The 17,098-nt window shown below is 44.5% G+C and overlaps 1 protein-coding gene across 1 annotated transcript in view; it reads right to left on the bottom strand.

Moving 5' to 3' along the window:
- LOC100339773 (nuclear RNA export factor 2) overlaps positions 1 to 17,098 on the bottom strand; it is a 32,004-nt gene that overhangs the window by 3,577 nt on the left and 11,329 nt on the right. Inside the window, exons 2-20 of the mRNA XM_089324516.1 lie at positions 12,446 to 12,582; positions 8,164 to 8,347; positions 7,482 to 7,584; positions 6,821 to 6,904; positions 6,607 to 6,711; positions 6,410 to 6,490; positions 6,215 to 6,284; positions 5,983 to 6,071; positions 5,760 to 5,867; positions 5,499 to 5,608; positions 3,869 to 3,905; positions 3,387 to 3,452; positions 2,969 to 3,024; positions 2,716 to 2,820; positions 2,557 to 2,612; positions 2,330 to 2,445; positions 2,184 to 2,226; positions 1,598 to 1,670; positions 556 to 738 (exon numbers count right to left, since the gene is read on the bottom strand). Coding sequence (XP_089180642.1) covers positions 556 to 738; positions 1,598 to 1,670; positions 2,184 to 2,226; positions 2,330 to 2,445; positions 2,557 to 2,612; positions 2,716 to 2,820; positions 2,969 to 3,024; positions 3,387 to 3,452; positions 3,869 to 3,905; positions 5,499 to 5,608; positions 5,760 to 5,867; positions 5,983 to 6,071; positions 6,215 to 6,284; positions 6,410 to 6,490; positions 6,607 to 6,711; positions 6,821 to 6,904; positions 7,482 to 7,584; positions 8,164 to 8,347; positions 12,446 to 12,449 — 1,673 coding nt within the window. The 5' untranslated portion in view covers positions 12,450 to 12,582. The remainder of the gene's footprint in view (positions 1 to 555; positions 739 to 1,597; positions 1,671 to 2,183; positions 2,227 to 2,329; positions 2,446 to 2,556; positions 2,613 to 2,715; positions 2,821 to 2,968; positions 3,025 to 3,386; positions 3,453 to 3,868; positions 3,906 to 5,498; positions 5,609 to 5,759; positions 5,868 to 5,982; positions 6,072 to 6,214; positions 6,285 to 6,409; positions 6,491 to 6,606; positions 6,712 to 6,820; positions 6,905 to 7,481; positions 7,585 to 8,163; positions 8,348 to 12,445; positions 12,583 to 17,098) is intronic.

Here is a 17,098-nt window from a genome sequence, read left to right on the forward strand (position 1 = left end):
TAAATTTCTATAGAGAACTCAGCTTAGATTTTAATATTAATCACATTTGTCTTGAATGAATATGTATATATAAACTTGTGCTTATTATCATCGTAACAATATTAAGTCTCCCAATCCATGAACAAGGAATATTTTTCCATTTATTTAGATCTTTAAAAAATGTGCTTATACAGTATTTTACAGATTTCAGAGTATTTGTTAAATCTGTAGGTTATTTCTTGATGCTATTATAATGAAATTTTTTTCCTAATTTTATTTTCTGATTGTTCATTACTAGTGTAAATAGAGTTGATTTTTGTATATTGATTTTGCATCCTGAAATAATAACGAACTTGCTTATTAATTTTGATGTTTTTAGTGGTTTCCTTAGGATTTAAAATAAATAATATGTTATCTGAACATTACATTGTTTAAAATTACTTACATTATCACAATAAAATTAGTATGGAAGCATAACATCCAAAGAGTTATTTTTACAAATTACCTTCAAATCTCCATTTTTCATTCCCCTCTCCTCTCAGATCAAGCCTATCCCCTGAGACTCCCAGCACTCACTTCTGAGACCACTCCAAATTCATCCCAGACTGGGTGGAGAAAGCCTTCACCATTTCCATCTTCTCTTGAGAGAGGGTGGGCACAGAGCTGGAGAAGCATGAGGGCAAGGGAGTGGAAAAGGCACTCTGGGTCTCTTTGGGGCTGGCATTCCTCACAATCAGCTTGTCATTCACAATGCATATGCTGTAGGAAAGAGGGCTACTCAGAAAACTGGAGGAACGGGCAACCCCATGCTCCCAACAATGTTCCCATTTCCACTGCCACATAGCAGCCATATTCCTTCCAAATCCCAACTATACCTATACCTACCTCAAAAATGTCCTGGGCTGGTAACCTTTACCACTGCCATGGAGCCTACCTTGGAAACATTTTCTACCAGCTTCACTAGATTCATGTATCTAACCCCAATGCATTTACACTTTACAAAAGAAATGGACCCTCATCCTCATTTTAAAAGGAAAACAAGGGCCGGCACTGCAGCTCACTAGGCTAATCCTCCGCCTGTGGCGCCCTGTTGGGGCGCTGGATTCTGTCCCGGTTGCTCCTCTTTCAATCCAGCTCTCTGCTGTGGCCCGGGAAGGCAGTGGAGGATGGCCCAAGTGCTTGGGCTCCTGTACCCGCATGGGAGACCAGGAGGAAGCACCTGGCTCCTGGCTTCAGATCGGTGCAGCACGCTGGCCGTAGCACCCATTTTGGGGGGGGTGAACCAACTGAAGGAAGATCTTTCTCTCTGTCTCTATCTCACTGTCTAACTCTGCCTGTCAAAATAAAAAAATAAAGGGAGAACAGGGAGTCACAGAGAAGTTTTTTTTAAACTTGATCAAGGTCACATAGCTAATTAGTGAGTGTTGAAGTCAGCAAGATAATTCAGAATTCCGACTCCAGAGACCACATACTTAAGCACTAATCTAGACTTCTCCCTGGATCTACCTGTTGGCCTTCACAGTACTGAGAAGACCCCAAGACTGTACTATCACATTCCTGTATCATTGGCTCCAGGATGAGAAGTGTGTTCTCTTGCAACCCACAACACAGCACTCACCTGGAACTGCTGACAGAAGCCAAGATGAAGATCCTGGTGAAGGCACGAACAATACCCGGGGACTTTCCTTCCACTTCAATGATAACAAACAAAGGTACTCACTTAGAGTCACACACACTTTCCACACTCGCATGGTGGTCCAGATTCATGATCTTACCTGACACTCTTGTGACACCCTGAAGGGGGTCAGATCAGGGCAACGTTTCACTAGTAATCAGAAGGGAGTTTCAGGGACTGAGAGGACAATAGTAGAAATAATCAGCTCCTAATGACAGGATCCTCCCACATGTGTGAAGCATGAAGTCATTTGATTTATTTTTGCAGCTGACTGACTAAGAAATTGGCTTACCAACCCCATTTTGCAAATAAGGGAAGAGAAGGGCTATGTAACAGCCCAAAGTCTGCAAAGCAATAACTTGGAATGAGAGCCATCAAACTACAGTTTGTGTCCATAAAACCTAAGTTATGTGTTGGGGCATGGGAGAAGAAGAAAGATTGAAGGGGAAGGAGCTGAAAGAGTCCTGTGAAGGAGCCCTGGCAACATGAGGAATGGAGGATCTGGGGAGTGGAATGTAAAGATACTCACATTCCTTGAACACACCGCTGACAGAAAAGCAGAGCATCATTTCCTGAAAGTGAAGAATGGTAAACAAGGGCATTCATGCTCTCCCCCAAACTTCCTGCGTACATCTAGGTTTCCTGAGCTGCCTGAGAGAGGAAGCAGGTACTCACTGTCTGAAAACACAGGTCCACCACACAGGAGCTGAAGTCATGCTGAGTTCTGGGCAAGACACTGAGAGAATTCACAATGTCATGCTTTGTGTGCTTCAGCAGCTGCCTCCGCAAGTCTGTGGAGCAGAAATGAAGAGCAGAAGCTGCCATACCCTGGCCCATATACCCTATTACTGATTCTTTTACATCCCCCTTTCCGTGATGGTCTTTCCCCATTATACACTTACATGGGTCCTTGAGCTTCTTCATATTCCTGCTATACTTAAAGTACTCCCATAAGCTGCTTGTAGGGGAAAATAAAAACAGGAGGTGGCATTTTCAGGATCTGACCTGTACCCCTTGGGGAGTTACATGGCTCACATCAGAGTCTGAGCTGCCTTACTTACAATGGATCACCACAGTTGAAGGGGATGGTCAGGGAGAAGCAGGCCTTTTCATGGTAAGCACCAAAGAGACCCCGTCGATCTCCAGAGTCATAAATCACATAATACCTGTTGGGGAGCAATGAAGACAGTCTACCTCTGCGGCCTGGGTTCTCAAAGGACTTTGAAAACTCTGTTCAATTCATAGGCAGCCCTGTTCTTAGGGTAGCCTGTCTTGCCCCAGCCCTTCTCTGCCTTGTGGTCTGAGGGTACATACCGAAGCAGAAATTGCAGGATGAGACTCTTCAGGGTCTCAGATCCTTTATAGCTTTCCTGAAATAAAAAGACACCTTGGAACAACGTGGTTGACAAAACCTCCCTCTAATGCTTTTGAAACATTTACTTAAAGGGAGAAATGTGGGGAGGGGTTTATAATCCACTGATCCACTCAATGCCCACAATGGTTAGGGCTAGGCCAGGCTGAAATCAGGAAACTGGGACTCAATCTGGGTCTCCCATGTGGATAGCAGGGACCCAAACACCTGCTGCCTCCCAGGGTGCTCATTATCAGGAAGCTGGAATCAGGAGCCAAATCCACACACTCTGATATGGAGTGTGAGTGCCCGCAAGTGGCATCTTAACCACTATAACAAATGCCTGTCCCACACATCTAACCTTCATGGGTTCCTCCTCACCTTACAAGGTTTTATTATCTCGGGGACTTCCATATCAATTGCAATTGGTGGTAACTCCTTTCCATCCTGGGAGAAGGGAAGAGGTAGTCATCAGTATACAACAGGGAGGTGGTGTTGGATGAGCAAGGAGATGAACAGGTCTGAGGGGGAAAAGGGCTGGATCAGGTGAGGTGTGAAATAACCTTTGATAGTCAATCAGCAAGACGACAGTTGACATCTTCACCAGTGGATCTTGGGAGTCTAGTATTATATGCAACTTTTGAGTGAAGGGAGAGGGAGACGGAGAGGCAGAAAGAGAGGGAGAGGGAGTTAGTTTATGGTCATATTTTACCAGAAAGAGTCCATTTCATCAGGAATCCGGTTTTCCTAACTTGTTGGGGGGAAAACTGTAAAAATCTAATCTAGGCAGATCCCAGAAAGATTCAGGGAAGTTGTGGAGGTCATGCTTTCAAGAAATGATAATGACGAAGGTAGGTACTTACCAGGCGTAATAACTTGGGGAAACAATTCCGGATGGCCCTGTTCAAAACCAAAAATTGATTGAAATGATTGATGAGTCAGAGTTGCATAGCCTCTCCCTGTCTGCCTCTCCTCTTACACACTGGGTAGCTCTCCCTATAATGATCTAACCCCCTTCTTCCAGGTCATGGTGAACTCCACTGGGCGTCCAGGTTTCTTTCCCCTCGCCGCCTCCATTACTTTCCAAGAAACTTTGGAAATGCTCTTCAGAGAACAAGAAAGGGGTGAGAGCCCAGGCCTCTGCTACTTCTCAGAGTGTCCACCATTCTGTCAAGCATGGACTGGACAAGACCAGCTCATCCCCCAGGGATGGCCCAGGAGGCGGCTGGGTCAGGGAAGGGAGTGAGGCAGGGCTCTGGTGGCAGGAAGAGGAAGGCATAGGGACGATAAGAGAAAGGGAGGGAAGGAAGGTAGGCCAGGGATAGGTGGGGGAGACGGAGAGTAGAGACAAGGGAGGGAGAGGAAGCAAAGAGAAGAGGAAGAGACTTGACCATGGTAGTGGGGGTCAGGGAGGAAGAGAGCAGAGAGTGGCTTCCCTGCTGTAGCCCTTCTCTTCAGCTAATGCTGGGTGGACCTGAAGGCCCAAGATAGGCAAGAAAACAGGCACCTTTTGGGCTGGAGCCCCTGGAGGCAGGTTGAGCCTTTGTCACCTGTATGAGGCCAGTCTGTCACCTGTATGAGGCCAGTCTGAGCTGAGCATGGCCAATAGAGTAGCCACAGGAGACCTTCCTCACAAGCAGTGAGGGGTCAGGGCCCAGGTCAGCACAGGGTAGAGGGTCCTGGAACCTTCTCAGGATCACCATGTTCTCTCCTCCAGATCCCCATGCAGCTGTACTTGAGTCGTTGGTGCCTTACCCTAGGAAACGGACCCATCATGGGCTCCTAGGGATCCCCTGGAGGACGTGGTGAGGAAGAAGGGAGGAGTGGTGCTCTGGACAGGCCTGTCCTTCTCAACTTCACCCTCCACTGCCCTTGACCTCCAACCTGTGCCTTGAGAAGTCCTTTCTTACTGCAGCTGGCCAGCATCTATCTGACCCTTTGACTCAAGGAACCTGAGTTCGTCCTGAAGGACAGCCCAGTTTCCGGCACTGCACCAGAGGAACAGACGTCCTGCTGCCAGCCACCTGGAGCCTCAGCCTTTAGTGTCAGGCATGAAAGCTCCCGTGTCAGCCTGGAACAGGCAGGGAGGACCTCTCTGGAGCAGGGGAAGGAGGGCCCCTCTCAGGACAGGGGAGGGAAGCCAGCCCCGTCTCAGTCCAAGGACAGGAAGCCTGAGTCAGCACGAGGCCCTGGGCTGGAGGACCCACCGGAGTCCATGTCTCCAGCATCTCTGTCCCTGGTGAGGACAGGGAGCCCTGCTTCCCGGAACACAACTACGGGAGGGTGTGCTGGAGGCAGCCAGATGTACAGACGGGAGAAACACACCCGACCAGGTGGAAAGGGGAGCAGCTCAGAGCTGAGGGACAGAGCAGAGGGCAGGGCCATGGACTTCCCAGTGGACCAGGGCTGCCTGCCTACAGGTGGCAAGTGTTGGGGCAGCTCAGGCTGTGGGGGATGAAGGTCCCCACGAGGGTCAGAGGCACCACCACTGACCTTACGTAGGCAGCATGGCTAGGGAAGGTTCTGCACAAGGGGTTCCCTTCCAGCCACAGCTCTTCCAGATCCAGCTCTTTCACCTTCTCCAATTCCCATGCTGTCCTCAGCTGAGAGATACAGGGAGAAAAATGCAAAAGGAGTTCCAGGGAGAGAGAGATCTAGGCCTCTGCTCCTTTAGCTCTCCTCCCTCTCCCACAGGTACTTTTGTCTGCATGTTGTCACCTTCAACCCCTATTCCATCTGGCTCCCTCTTCTCACCTTGTTTGCAGAGAGGTTCAGGATCTTGACTTTGGGCACCTTCCCTATAATGTCAGACAAGCCATCCAGCTGGTACAGCTTGTTGTTACACAAATTCAAGGACAACAGCTTTGTGGGAGAAAGAGTTAGAGTGATAGCAACTATCCAAGAGCCAGGAAGAAAATATTTCCCTTTCACCCAACTCTTCTATCCTTATATCTAATAACTGGGCTTAAGGCCTCACCTCAGAGAAATTCTTTTCAATGATCTGCAGGGCAGCAGTCATACATTTTCTTTCATCCAAGATCATGTCAGTTTCATGGCCTACCAAGTCTTCAGGAAGTCAAGAGAAGGGTATCAGCAAGATGGGGGCAGGTTCTGACTGTACCAGCACCAGCCCAACCCCTCCCCAGGTTGTCATCCCCACATATTCCCTCTGACTTCACACGCCCTGAAATTACTGCTGTCAGCCATACCTCGGTCAAAGCTGAGGCTCTGGAGGTCAAGAGCTTTCTGGGAAACATCATATCGTTTGTTCATGGTCAACTGCAGAGACAGATAGACAGCAGGACTCTGAGATTAAATGGGTGATGGTCACACAGAAGTCAGAAGGGTGGAAGAACATGTGAATCTGGGAAGTGGGTGCACAATGTGCCTTAAATCTGCATTACCATTAGCACCTCCATTTGCTCTGGCTTTAAGTTAGTCTGCACAGAATGAGTTTCAGTGGAAGGTTCAACAAGGATAGATATCTGCAGGAAGGAGAGGCAGAGTAAGCACCAAGACTTCTAATCCGAAAGCAGCCAACCAGCCCTTGGCCTGTCTTCCTGCCTTGGGAATCAACCCAAGGAATGACTTCAGTCCATACCTTTTGATTTTCCTCATCATAAATCTTGTAGTTGATATCCTCCAATGTCGAGGCAGTGCTAGCATCCTGAACAAAGAACTCCACTTGATTTCTGACATACCTGAGCTATGGGGAGTGAAGGCAAAGCAACAGTCTCAGAGTTCAAAACTCCTGCCAAGCCAGGCCTCTCCTCCTCCCCTATGCCCACTCATTTGGCTTCACCATCTTTTCTTACGTTGATTGGGGTGAAAGGGACACTGCAATAGCTCTGGATTGAATTAATTAGCCATGTCTTCTCATACTTTATCCCGTAGGGAATCTAAGTGTTAAAAGAAGGGATGGGAGAGAACAGACAGTATGGAATTAGCCTGGAGAACAGCCCCAACCAAGTGTTTTATCCTGACCTTGCATTTAGTTTTAGAAACTTCTAAGGTAGGGACCACTGACATGATTTCAGTTCTCTTTTTTTGCCAGACATGAGTTTCCTGATTGTTCTTTATCTCCATTTCAACATTTACCTCCCAAATAATGAAATCCAAATGTTCAAAATGATCTTTCTTTTATAAGGTTCCAATAGATTCTATGTACTGAAGACCACACTTGGCCCTCTGACAAGGACTCTAGAGACTGAACATCCCCACATCCAGCTTGATCTAAACTGAGGCATCTAGTGTGGGGCTGCTTCATCTTTGCAGTATTTCCACCTTTACCTTTGGACAATCTTCCCTGCATTCCTGCAATTAGCCTGTTCTCTTTTGTATTTCTTCTGTGTCCCTACCCTTAAATGGTCAGTCCCTGTTTCCCAGCAAAGTACTTAGCATCTTTACATGTGATCAATAGAACTCTCCATGACCTGCCTTTCCTGAAAATTGCCTGGACTCTGTCAGGACACTTACTGTTATCTTGAACAATTTCCTCAGGGCTTCATTATCTGTATTTGCTGTCACAGCTCCCTCTGGAAGAATTCTATCTTGATGTTCATAATGGCATTCCATGCTCCTAATTTTGGGTAGGAAGGTAAAGGTGTTGGTACAATACAATAAAAAGAAGGTATCAATAAATGTGAAGAAATGCTATAAAATCCTCTATATAGTCCTAACTCACTTTTTTTTTGTCAGGCAGAGTGGACAGTGAGAGAGAGAGACAGAGAGAAAGGTCTTCCTTTTCCGTTGGTTCACCCCCCAATGGCTGCTGTGGCCGGCGCACTTCGCTGATCCGAAGGCAGGAGCCAGGTGCTTCTCCTGGTCTCCCATGCGGGTGCAGGGCCCAAGCACTTGGGCCATCCTCCACTGCCTTCCCGGGCCACAGCAGAGAGCTAGACTGGAAGAGGGGCAACCGGGACAGAATCCGGTACCCCGACCGGGACTAGAACCCGGTGTGCCAGTGCCGCAGGAGGAGGATTAGCCTATTGAGCCGTGGCGCTGGCCATCCTAACTCACTTATACAATTAAGACTGTTCAACCTTTACTCCACTTCTGGCATTCTTCAGTTTTTTCAGTGAGAGAAAATCACACACAGTGAAAGAGTTGCATGGTTCCAGGGACTGCTTCATGCCAATGAGGATGCCTGGTCACTTACCGTCTTAGCTGGGGGTTCTCATGGACATCCCTCATCATCCTGTTTCGATCCTCCTGGAGGTTTGAAGACAGAAGCTCACCCACAGCATGTTCATAATGAAAGTTCCCATGGTCAAATTTCCCTTGCAAAGAATCTTCATCATCTTTCTTTTTTCCTTGAGGACAGCCACCACCATTATTGGATTCTGAAATTCGGAACAATAATGCAAATTTAAAGACACATCAGTAACCATACACCGTGAACCGATTCTTGGCCTAGTATCATAGAAAGTACAATTAAACTACCAATCTGCCCTAATGGAACAATCACACAAAAGCAAGTAAGAAAATTCCCAGACTTGACAAGATATGAAAGCCTATTCTCAGAGATGACAAAATTAAGGAAGAGGTCTTGAAAGAGAAGGTAACTGTGTGGAACTCCATTTAGAAAATGGAACAGGCGGGCGCCGCGGCTCACTAGGCTAATCCTCCGCCTTGCGGCGCTGGCACACTGGATTCTAGTCCCGGTCGGGGCACCGGATTCTGTTCCGGTTGCCCCTCTTCCAGGCCAGCTCTCTGCTATGGCCAGGGAGTGCAGTGGAGGATGGCTCAGGTCCTTGGGCTCTGCACCCGCATGGGAGACCAGGAGAAGCACCTGGCTCCTGCCTTCGGATCAGCGCATTGTGCCGGCCGCAGTGCACCAGCCGCAGTGGCCATTGGGGGGTGAAACAACGGTAAAGGAAGACCTTTCTCTCTGTCTCTCTCTCTCACTGTCCACTCTCCCTGTCAAAAAAAAAAAAAAAAAAAAAAAAAAAAAAAAGAAGAAGAAAGAAAGAAAGAAAATGGAACATGGGGCCGGCACGGTGGCGCAATGGGTTAATCCTCTGCCTGCAGCGCCGGCATCCCATATGGGTGCCTGTTCTAGTCCCGGTTGCTCCTGTTCCAATCCAGCTCTCTGCTGTGGCCTGGGAAAGCAGTAGAAGATGGCCCAAGTCCTTGGGCCCCTGCACCTGCATGGGAGACCAGGAAGAAGCTCCTGGCTTCGGGTTGGCACAGCTCCGACCGTTGCGGCCACTGGGGAGTGAACCAGCGGACGGAAGGCCTTTCTTCCTGTTTCTCCCTCTCACGGTCTATAACTCTACCTCTCAAATAAATAAATAAAATCTTTAAAAAAGAAAGAAAATGGAACAGGAATTTATAAAGAAGAGAAGTCATTTAGGAGTTAGACTGGACATTTGCCACATAGCAGGAAAGCATCCAAATTTTGCCTTCTTTCATGCTTCTGTAATCTCACAACCTCACCAAAATTGATAGGCAGAATCTCTCTCACACCTCCGAAATCCATCAGCCATCAAATTGATTTTGTTAACGAGCATCAAGTATAGTTTCTTTTCTAGTAAAAGCTTTAAGGAGCATCAAGTATAGTTTCTTTTCTAGTAAAAGCTTTAACGACCGGATGAGTCAACACAATAGCCTCCTACACTGTCTCCCTGCCACAGTCTTGCCTTCTGTTTAAAATACGCAGAATGGACTTTCTTTTTTTCTCAGCCTGAAATGCCTTTCAGCATTTCTAACTTTCATTGTTCTATAACAAGCATCTGAACAATGAAATGAAGTGACAGGTGTTAACTACAATTTTCAAGTGTTTAGAAATTTTTTTATAGTCAGAGAACATACTCTGAATAGTTTCAGTTCCTTTTGCCTGGTTGAGGTTTCTTTGAAGATCCAGAAGATGTTCTATCCTTGTGAATGTTACCAGACACCTGAAAAAAAGTGTATTCTGCAGTTGCTGGGTCAAGTGCTCTGTACTCATATGAGGAGTCTTCAAAAAGCTCATAGAGGGAGCTGGCCCTGTGGCATAGCAGGTTAAGCCACCACCTGCAGAGTTGGTCATCCAGCATGGACACTGGTTTGAGTCTTGGCTGCTCCTCTTCTGATCCAGCTCCCTGTTAATATGCCTAGGAAAGCAGCGAAGAATGGCCCATGTGCTTGGGCCCTGTACCCATGTGGGAGACTTGGATTAAGCTGTTGGTTTCTTGCTTTGGTCTGACCCAGCCCTGGCCATTGCAGCCATTTGGGGAGTGAACTAGCAGATGGAGGACCTCTCTCTCTCTCTCTCTCTCTCTCTCTCTCTCTTTTTCTGTCTCTCCCTAACTAAATCTTAAAAAAGAAATGAGGTCTATGCTTTCTCTCCTAAAAAAAAACCCCACAGAAACAAATATTTGAACTAAATAAAAACAATAGATTGTATTCAAATGAGCAAAAATAAGATTGATGTATACTTTTTTTTACCTGAAATAATGGCAGGTTCAAACATTTAAAATTATATATCCACAGAAGTAAAGTAAAATGACTGCAGACCTAGAACTCTGTGTTTACAAAATCTTATTTTTCAAAAATTATATTTAAATAGATATTTTAATGCAAATAACACTAGGCAAATTTGTCACCAGACCAGCCAACTTAATAAAAAGTTATCATCAGACCTTAGAAATATAATCCTCCATGGAGGCATGTAGATGCAAGAAAGAATGAATAATAATGACATTGGCAAATACGTAGGAAAATCTAAATGAGTACTGACTGTATAATACAGTTGTAACTTTACTGAAGAATTTAAATCAATAAATAATAAAAATGCACAGCAATAAATTGGGAGGGGTATTAATGGGGTTAAAATGAGTGATGATGTCTGTGTTGTCCAACTAAATGTAAAATAACTAATGTACATTAGTCTGCGATAAGGTAAGAATGCACATAGGAATCTAAAGAGTAAAGATTACAAAAAATGACAAGTCAAATCGAAAAACAGATTATGGGGTGGGCATTTTGGCGCAGAAGGTTAAGCTACCACTTGGGATACATGCATCCCATATCAGAGTGCCTGGTTCAAATTCCCCCTTTCCCCCTCCTCTCATTCTGCTTTCCAAATAAATAAATCTTTAAGAGCAGAAACTATAAGACTAGATCAAAACCATCAATTTAATCAAATACTACTTAAAAGGGACATATATATGCAAAGTATAATACTACAGAGAATCTGAAAGCAATAGTAAAAGACATGCTATTAAAACACTGAACAGGGCCAGTGCTGTGGCACAGTCGGTTAAACCATTGCCTTAGACTCCAACATCCCCTATGAGTGCCGCATCCCCCATGAGTGCCTGTTTTGAGTTCCAGCTACTCCAGCTCTGATTCAGCTCTCTGCTAATGTGACTGGAAAAGCAGCAGAAGACAGCCCAAGTACTTGGATCTTTGCCACCTACATGGGAGACCCGGATGGAGTTTCAGGCTCCTGGCTTTCACCAGGCCCAGCCCCAGCCTTTGTGGCTATTAGGCAAGTAAACCAGCAGATGGAAAATCTCTCTTTTTCTCTGTTACTCTGCCTTTCAAATAAATAAATAAATAAATAAATATTTTTAAAAATATCATTGGTGTAACCAATAGTAAGAAAAATATATATAATATACTTTAGGTAAAAAACACTACTAGACAAAATGAGATATTTCATAATGATATAGATTAAATACTACATTAAGACGTTAAAACAAATTTGCACCCGTCTTTAATGTAACCAGCCAAAACATGCACATCAAAAATTGATAGAAATAAACAGAGAAATTATACACAGTAGAAACTGACAGAAGTAGATGGAGATAGGTATATCCACTGTCTTAGTGGGGAATTTTAACACATCTCACTAAGTGACAGAGAAAACAAAAAGACAAAAAATCTCAGATGAAGGTTTAAACAACATGTGTGACAAAATACACTTAGCAGAATTCTGCATGTAGCAACACAAGCAATAATCAAAAATGGATCATATGCTGGACCTTAAAACAAATCTCAAGAAACTTAAAGGGGTAAAACAGTTGACACTGACTGGTTGCTGTGAAAATTCAAAGGTACTGGTGGCTTCTCTGTTCTTCCTTCACCACCAGTATGAATCCCAAGATTGTCCATTTCCAGTTCTCCCCAGAGCAGAAGATACACCACCCCCAGCAACAACTCAAACTCTGAACTTAGAGTACAACATGGTCCAGACCTTCTCCCTAAGGCAGAAGAACACTCCAGCTCAGCCGTCACCATAGCCACAAGAGGTGAGTTTTTCTAGCTGGGGCTGGGGTGGATGTTTTAAGGCCCTGTGAGTTCACGTCCTCAAGAGAGTGAAAAACTGCCTGGCCCCCTAGCTACTCCCCATTTCAAAGGGAGTCTGTTGGGTGTCCTGTAGGTTGGAGTGGAGCTGGAATCCCTCCCTGCCCTATGGGGGTCCTGAGGCCAGGGCCTCATACTGGTTGACTCACCCATTTTGTTTCCTGAAGGCAGTGACCTGTCACCAGTGTCCTCACCGGCTCTTTTGAGGACAATCTGTGTGGTCCGGAGCTGGGGGCTTGGAGAAGAGTGAAGTGTGGTCCTGAGGGGAACACAGGCGGCAAATCACCTTTCAGGAGCACAAAAACAAGATGGAGTGCTTACAGGAAATTCTGGCCACAAGGGCACAGAGAGGCAAGACCTGGAGGCCAGAGCAAACTTAACTTTCTGTTGTGACTGCCCTCTCAGTTTGCTGCTAGCTTCACTCCCAGGAAGTCTTTTGCTACTGAGCCAACACTGCAAAGGTAGTTAGCTACAAGGAGGAGGCCTGGGCCCCATCTAATCACTACAAATGCAGGGAACTCCCCTGCCAGGCCCTGCCTTGATTTCCTGGCACTGTATTCTTTCTTGGAACACAAAAGAACCTTTTTACTTGAATAACAACTAGTTCCTTGCTCCCCCTGATGTTGCCAAGCCTTCCAGAGATGTAGGAGTTTGTCTGGAGATAATTAAGATGTTACATGGACAGACACACAGTGAAACTGAGGTCTATTGAAGGCAGATAATGCCAACATTCATAACATTAATAAACTCTCCCAACAATACTTAATTTACTTAAAGAGGGTAAAGTTACAGAAAGATATGAAAATAGCCATATGACAGGAAATAATTCCAGCCTATCCCAGAAATATATAAAGAAAATAGTGGGGCCAGTACTGTGGCACAGTAGGTTAATCCTCTGCCTGCAGTGCAGGCATCCCATATGGGCACCAGTTTGAGTCCTGCCTGCTCCACCTCAGATCAAGCTCTCTGCTATGGCCTGGGAAAGCAGTGGAATATGGCTGAAGTCCTTGGGCCCCTGCACCCATGGGAGACCTGGAAGAAGCTCCTGGCCCCTGGCTTCGGACTGGTGAAGCTCAGGCCGTTGAGGCCATTTGGGGAGTGATCCAATGGAAGGAAGAACTTTTTCTTTGTCTCTCCCTCTCATTGTCTGTAACTCTACCTCTCAAATAAATAAATAAAATCTTAAAAAAAAAAAAACAGAAAGAAAATAGCAAGCAAAATTGATGGGCACTGGAGGGAGGTGGGGGAAGCCTTTTACTTAAAAAAAGTAATATAGAGGGGCCGGCGCTGTGGCATAGCAGGTAAAGCCACTGCCTCCGGTACAAGCGCCCCATATGGATGCCGGTTCTAGTCCTGGCTGCTTCTCTTCCAATCCAGCTCTCTGCTGTGGCTTGGGAAAGCAGTGGAAGATGGCCCAAGTCCAAGAAATAGAAGAGGATACCAAAAAATGGAAAAATCTTCCATGCTCAAGAATTGAGAGAATCAATATCATCAAAATGTCCATTCTCCCAAAAGCAATTTATAGATTCAATGCAATACCAATCAAAATACCAAAGACATTCTTCTCAGATCTGGAAAATGTGATGCTGAAATTCATATGGAGACACAGGAGACCTCGAATAGCTAAAGCAATCTTGTACAACAAAAACAAAGCCAGAGGCATCACAATACCAGATTTCAGGACATACTACAGGGCAGTTATAATCAAAACAGCATGGTACTGGTACAGAAACACATGGATAGACCAATGGAACAGAATTGAAATACCAGAAATCAACCCAAACATCTACAGCCAACTTATATCTGATCAAGGATCTAAAACCAATTCCTAGAGCAAGGACAGTCTATTCAATAAATGGTGCTGGGAAAACTGGATTTCCACGTGCAAGAAGCATGAAGCAGGACCCCTACCTTACACCTTACACAAAAATCCACTCAACATGGATTAAAGATCTAAATCTATGACCCATCAAATTATTAGAGAACATCAGAGAAACCCTGAAAGATATAGGCACAGGCAAGACTTATTGGAAAAGACCCCGGAGGCACAGGCAGTCAAAGCCAAAATTAACAATGGGATGACATCAAATTGAGAAGTTTCTGTACTGCAAAACAAACAGTCAGGAAAGTGAAGATGCAACCAACAGAATGGGAAAAATATTTGCAAACTATGCAACAGATAAAGGATTAATAACCAGAATCTACAAAGAGATCAAGAAGCTCCACAACAACAAAACTTAAGAGATGGGCCAAGGACCTAAATAGATTTTTTCAAAAGAGGAAATCCAAATGGCCAGCAGACGCATGAAAAAACGTTCAGGATCACTAGCAATCAGGGAAATTCAAATCAAAACCACAATGAGGTTTCACCTCACCCCGGTTAGAATGGCTCACATACAGAAATTAACTAACAGATGCTGGGGAGGATGTGGGGGAAAAGGGACACTAATCCACTGTTGGTGGGAATGCAAACTGGTAAAGCCACTATGGAAGTCAGTTTGGAGATTCCTCAGAAACCTGTATATAGCCCTACCATACAACCCAGCCATCCCACTCCTTGGAATTTACCCAAAGGAAATTAAATTGGCAAATAAAAGAGCTGTCTGCACCTCAATGTTTATTGCAGCTCAATTCGCAATAGCTAAGACCTGGAATCAACCCAAATGCCAATCAACAGAAGACTGGATAAAGAAATTATGGGATCTGTACTCTATAGAATACTATACAGCAGTAAAAAAAAAAGAAATCCAGTCATTTACAACAAAATGGAGGAATCTGGAACACATCATGCTGAGTGAAATAAGCCAGTCCCAAAGGGACAAACATCATATGTTCTCCCTGATCTGTGACAACTAACTGAGCACCTAAAAGGAAACCTGTTGAAGTGAAATGGACACTATGAGAAACAATGACTTGATCACCCTTTGTCCTGACTGTTGAGGTACAATTTATTATTTTATTCCTTTTAGTATTTTTTTGTTCTACTTAACACCATTGGTTGAACTCTATAATTAACACATCATTATTCTTAGGTGTTTAAATTTAATTGAAAAGAGTTCCCTGTTAAATATGAGAGTGGGAATAAGAGAGGGAGGAGATGTGCAATTCGGGACATGCTCAAGCTGACTTACCCCAATCATAGAGTTAGAAACATGCCAAGGGATTCCAACTCAATCTCATCAAGATGGCATGTACCAATGGCGTCTCACTAGTCAAAGTGATCAGTTTCAGTTCATAATTGATCATAATAATAGGATTAAGTGTCAAAGGGATCACATAAACAAGACTAGTGTCTGCTAATACTATCTGATAGAATTAAAAAGGAGAGAATGATCCAACACGGGAAGCAGGATACACCCAGACTCATAGAATGGCAGATGTCCTAAATAGCACTCTGGCCTCAGAATCAGCCCTTAAGATATTTGGATCTGGCTGAAGAGCCCATGAGAGTATTTCAGGCATGGAAAGCCAAGACACTGGGGCAAAAAAAAGACCTAAATGAAAGATCTCCAAGATTCCAGCGGAAAGAACAGGCCATCAAAGAAGGAGGTACCTTTCTCTGAAGGGAGGAGAGAACTTCCACTTTGACTATGGCCTTGTCTAAATAAGATTGGTGAACTCAAGACGCTTCCATAGCCCTGGCAGCTCATGACAAGAGCCTCAGATGAATATTGTCTTTATAAATAAGAGTATCATTTGTTAAATAAACAATGGGAGTCACTGTGTACTTACTCCCCATATAGGATCTCTGTCCTTAATGTGTTGTACTATGTGAATTAACAGTAAAACTACTACTATAATAGTACTCTATACTTTGTGTGTCTTTGTGGGTGCAGTCTGTTGAAATCTATACTTAGTAAATACTAAATTGATCTTCTGTGTATAAAGATAATTGAAAATGAATCTTGATGGATAATGGAATGGGAGAGGAAGTGGGAGATGGGATGGTTGTGGGGAGGGGAGGAAGGTTATGGGGGGGGAGCCACTATAATCCAAAAGTTGTACTTTGGAAATTTATATTTATTAAATAAAAGTTAAAAAAAGAAAAGTATGTACAAGGCATATACCTAAACTGCCCTTATAGAAAAACTGCATTTGTCCTGCATTTTCATAAACAGCTTGCATCTAATAACACTGACAATGAATTTTGGAGCAAGGCTGAAGTGTGTAAAACAGATTTGAAAGACATAAACTAGCGATTAGCACTGTGGAGTAGCAAGGGAAGCCTCTGCCTGCAGTGCTGGCATCTCATATGTGCTCCTGTTCGAATCCTGGCTGTTCCACTTCCCATCCAGCTCTCTGCAGTGGCCTGGGAAAGCAGTCAAGGATGGCCTAAGCCCTTGGGCCCCTGCACCAGCATGGGAGACCCCGGAGGAGGCTCCTGGCTCCTGCCTTCTGCGGCCATTGTTGCCATTTGGGGAGTAGGACAGCAGATGGAAGACCTCTCCATCTCTGTCTCTGTCTCTATCTCTGTCTCTGTCTCCACCTCTGCATCTTTGTAACTCTGCCTTTCAGATAAATAAATAAATATATTTTTTAAAAAAAGACATTAACTCTAAGACTTTAATGAAGTACAAGACCTAACTTCAATAGCTGTTATGAGTCTTCGTGGAGAAATATATTGAACCTACTACACAGAGTACTCTGTAAAGAAAGAGCTTTGTAAAAGTGCTGGTTGTGTTCCTTCCACACACTTCACAACATATGTAGTATTTAATGACACTTTTAAAAACATGACATTCCTGAACATTCCAGAGTGAAATATTCAAGTCTAGGAACATAATTCCTACTCTCTTAGCTAG

The sequence above is a fragment of the Oryctolagus cuniculus genome, chromosome X (assembly GCF_051225735.1).
Source record: "Oryctolagus cuniculus isolate XC-2025 breed Fujian yellow rabbit chromosome X, ASM5122573v1, whole genome shotgun sequence".
Classification (NCBI taxonomy): domain Eukaryota; kingdom Metazoa; phylum Chordata; class Mammalia; order Lagomorpha; family Leporidae; genus Oryctolagus; species Oryctolagus cuniculus.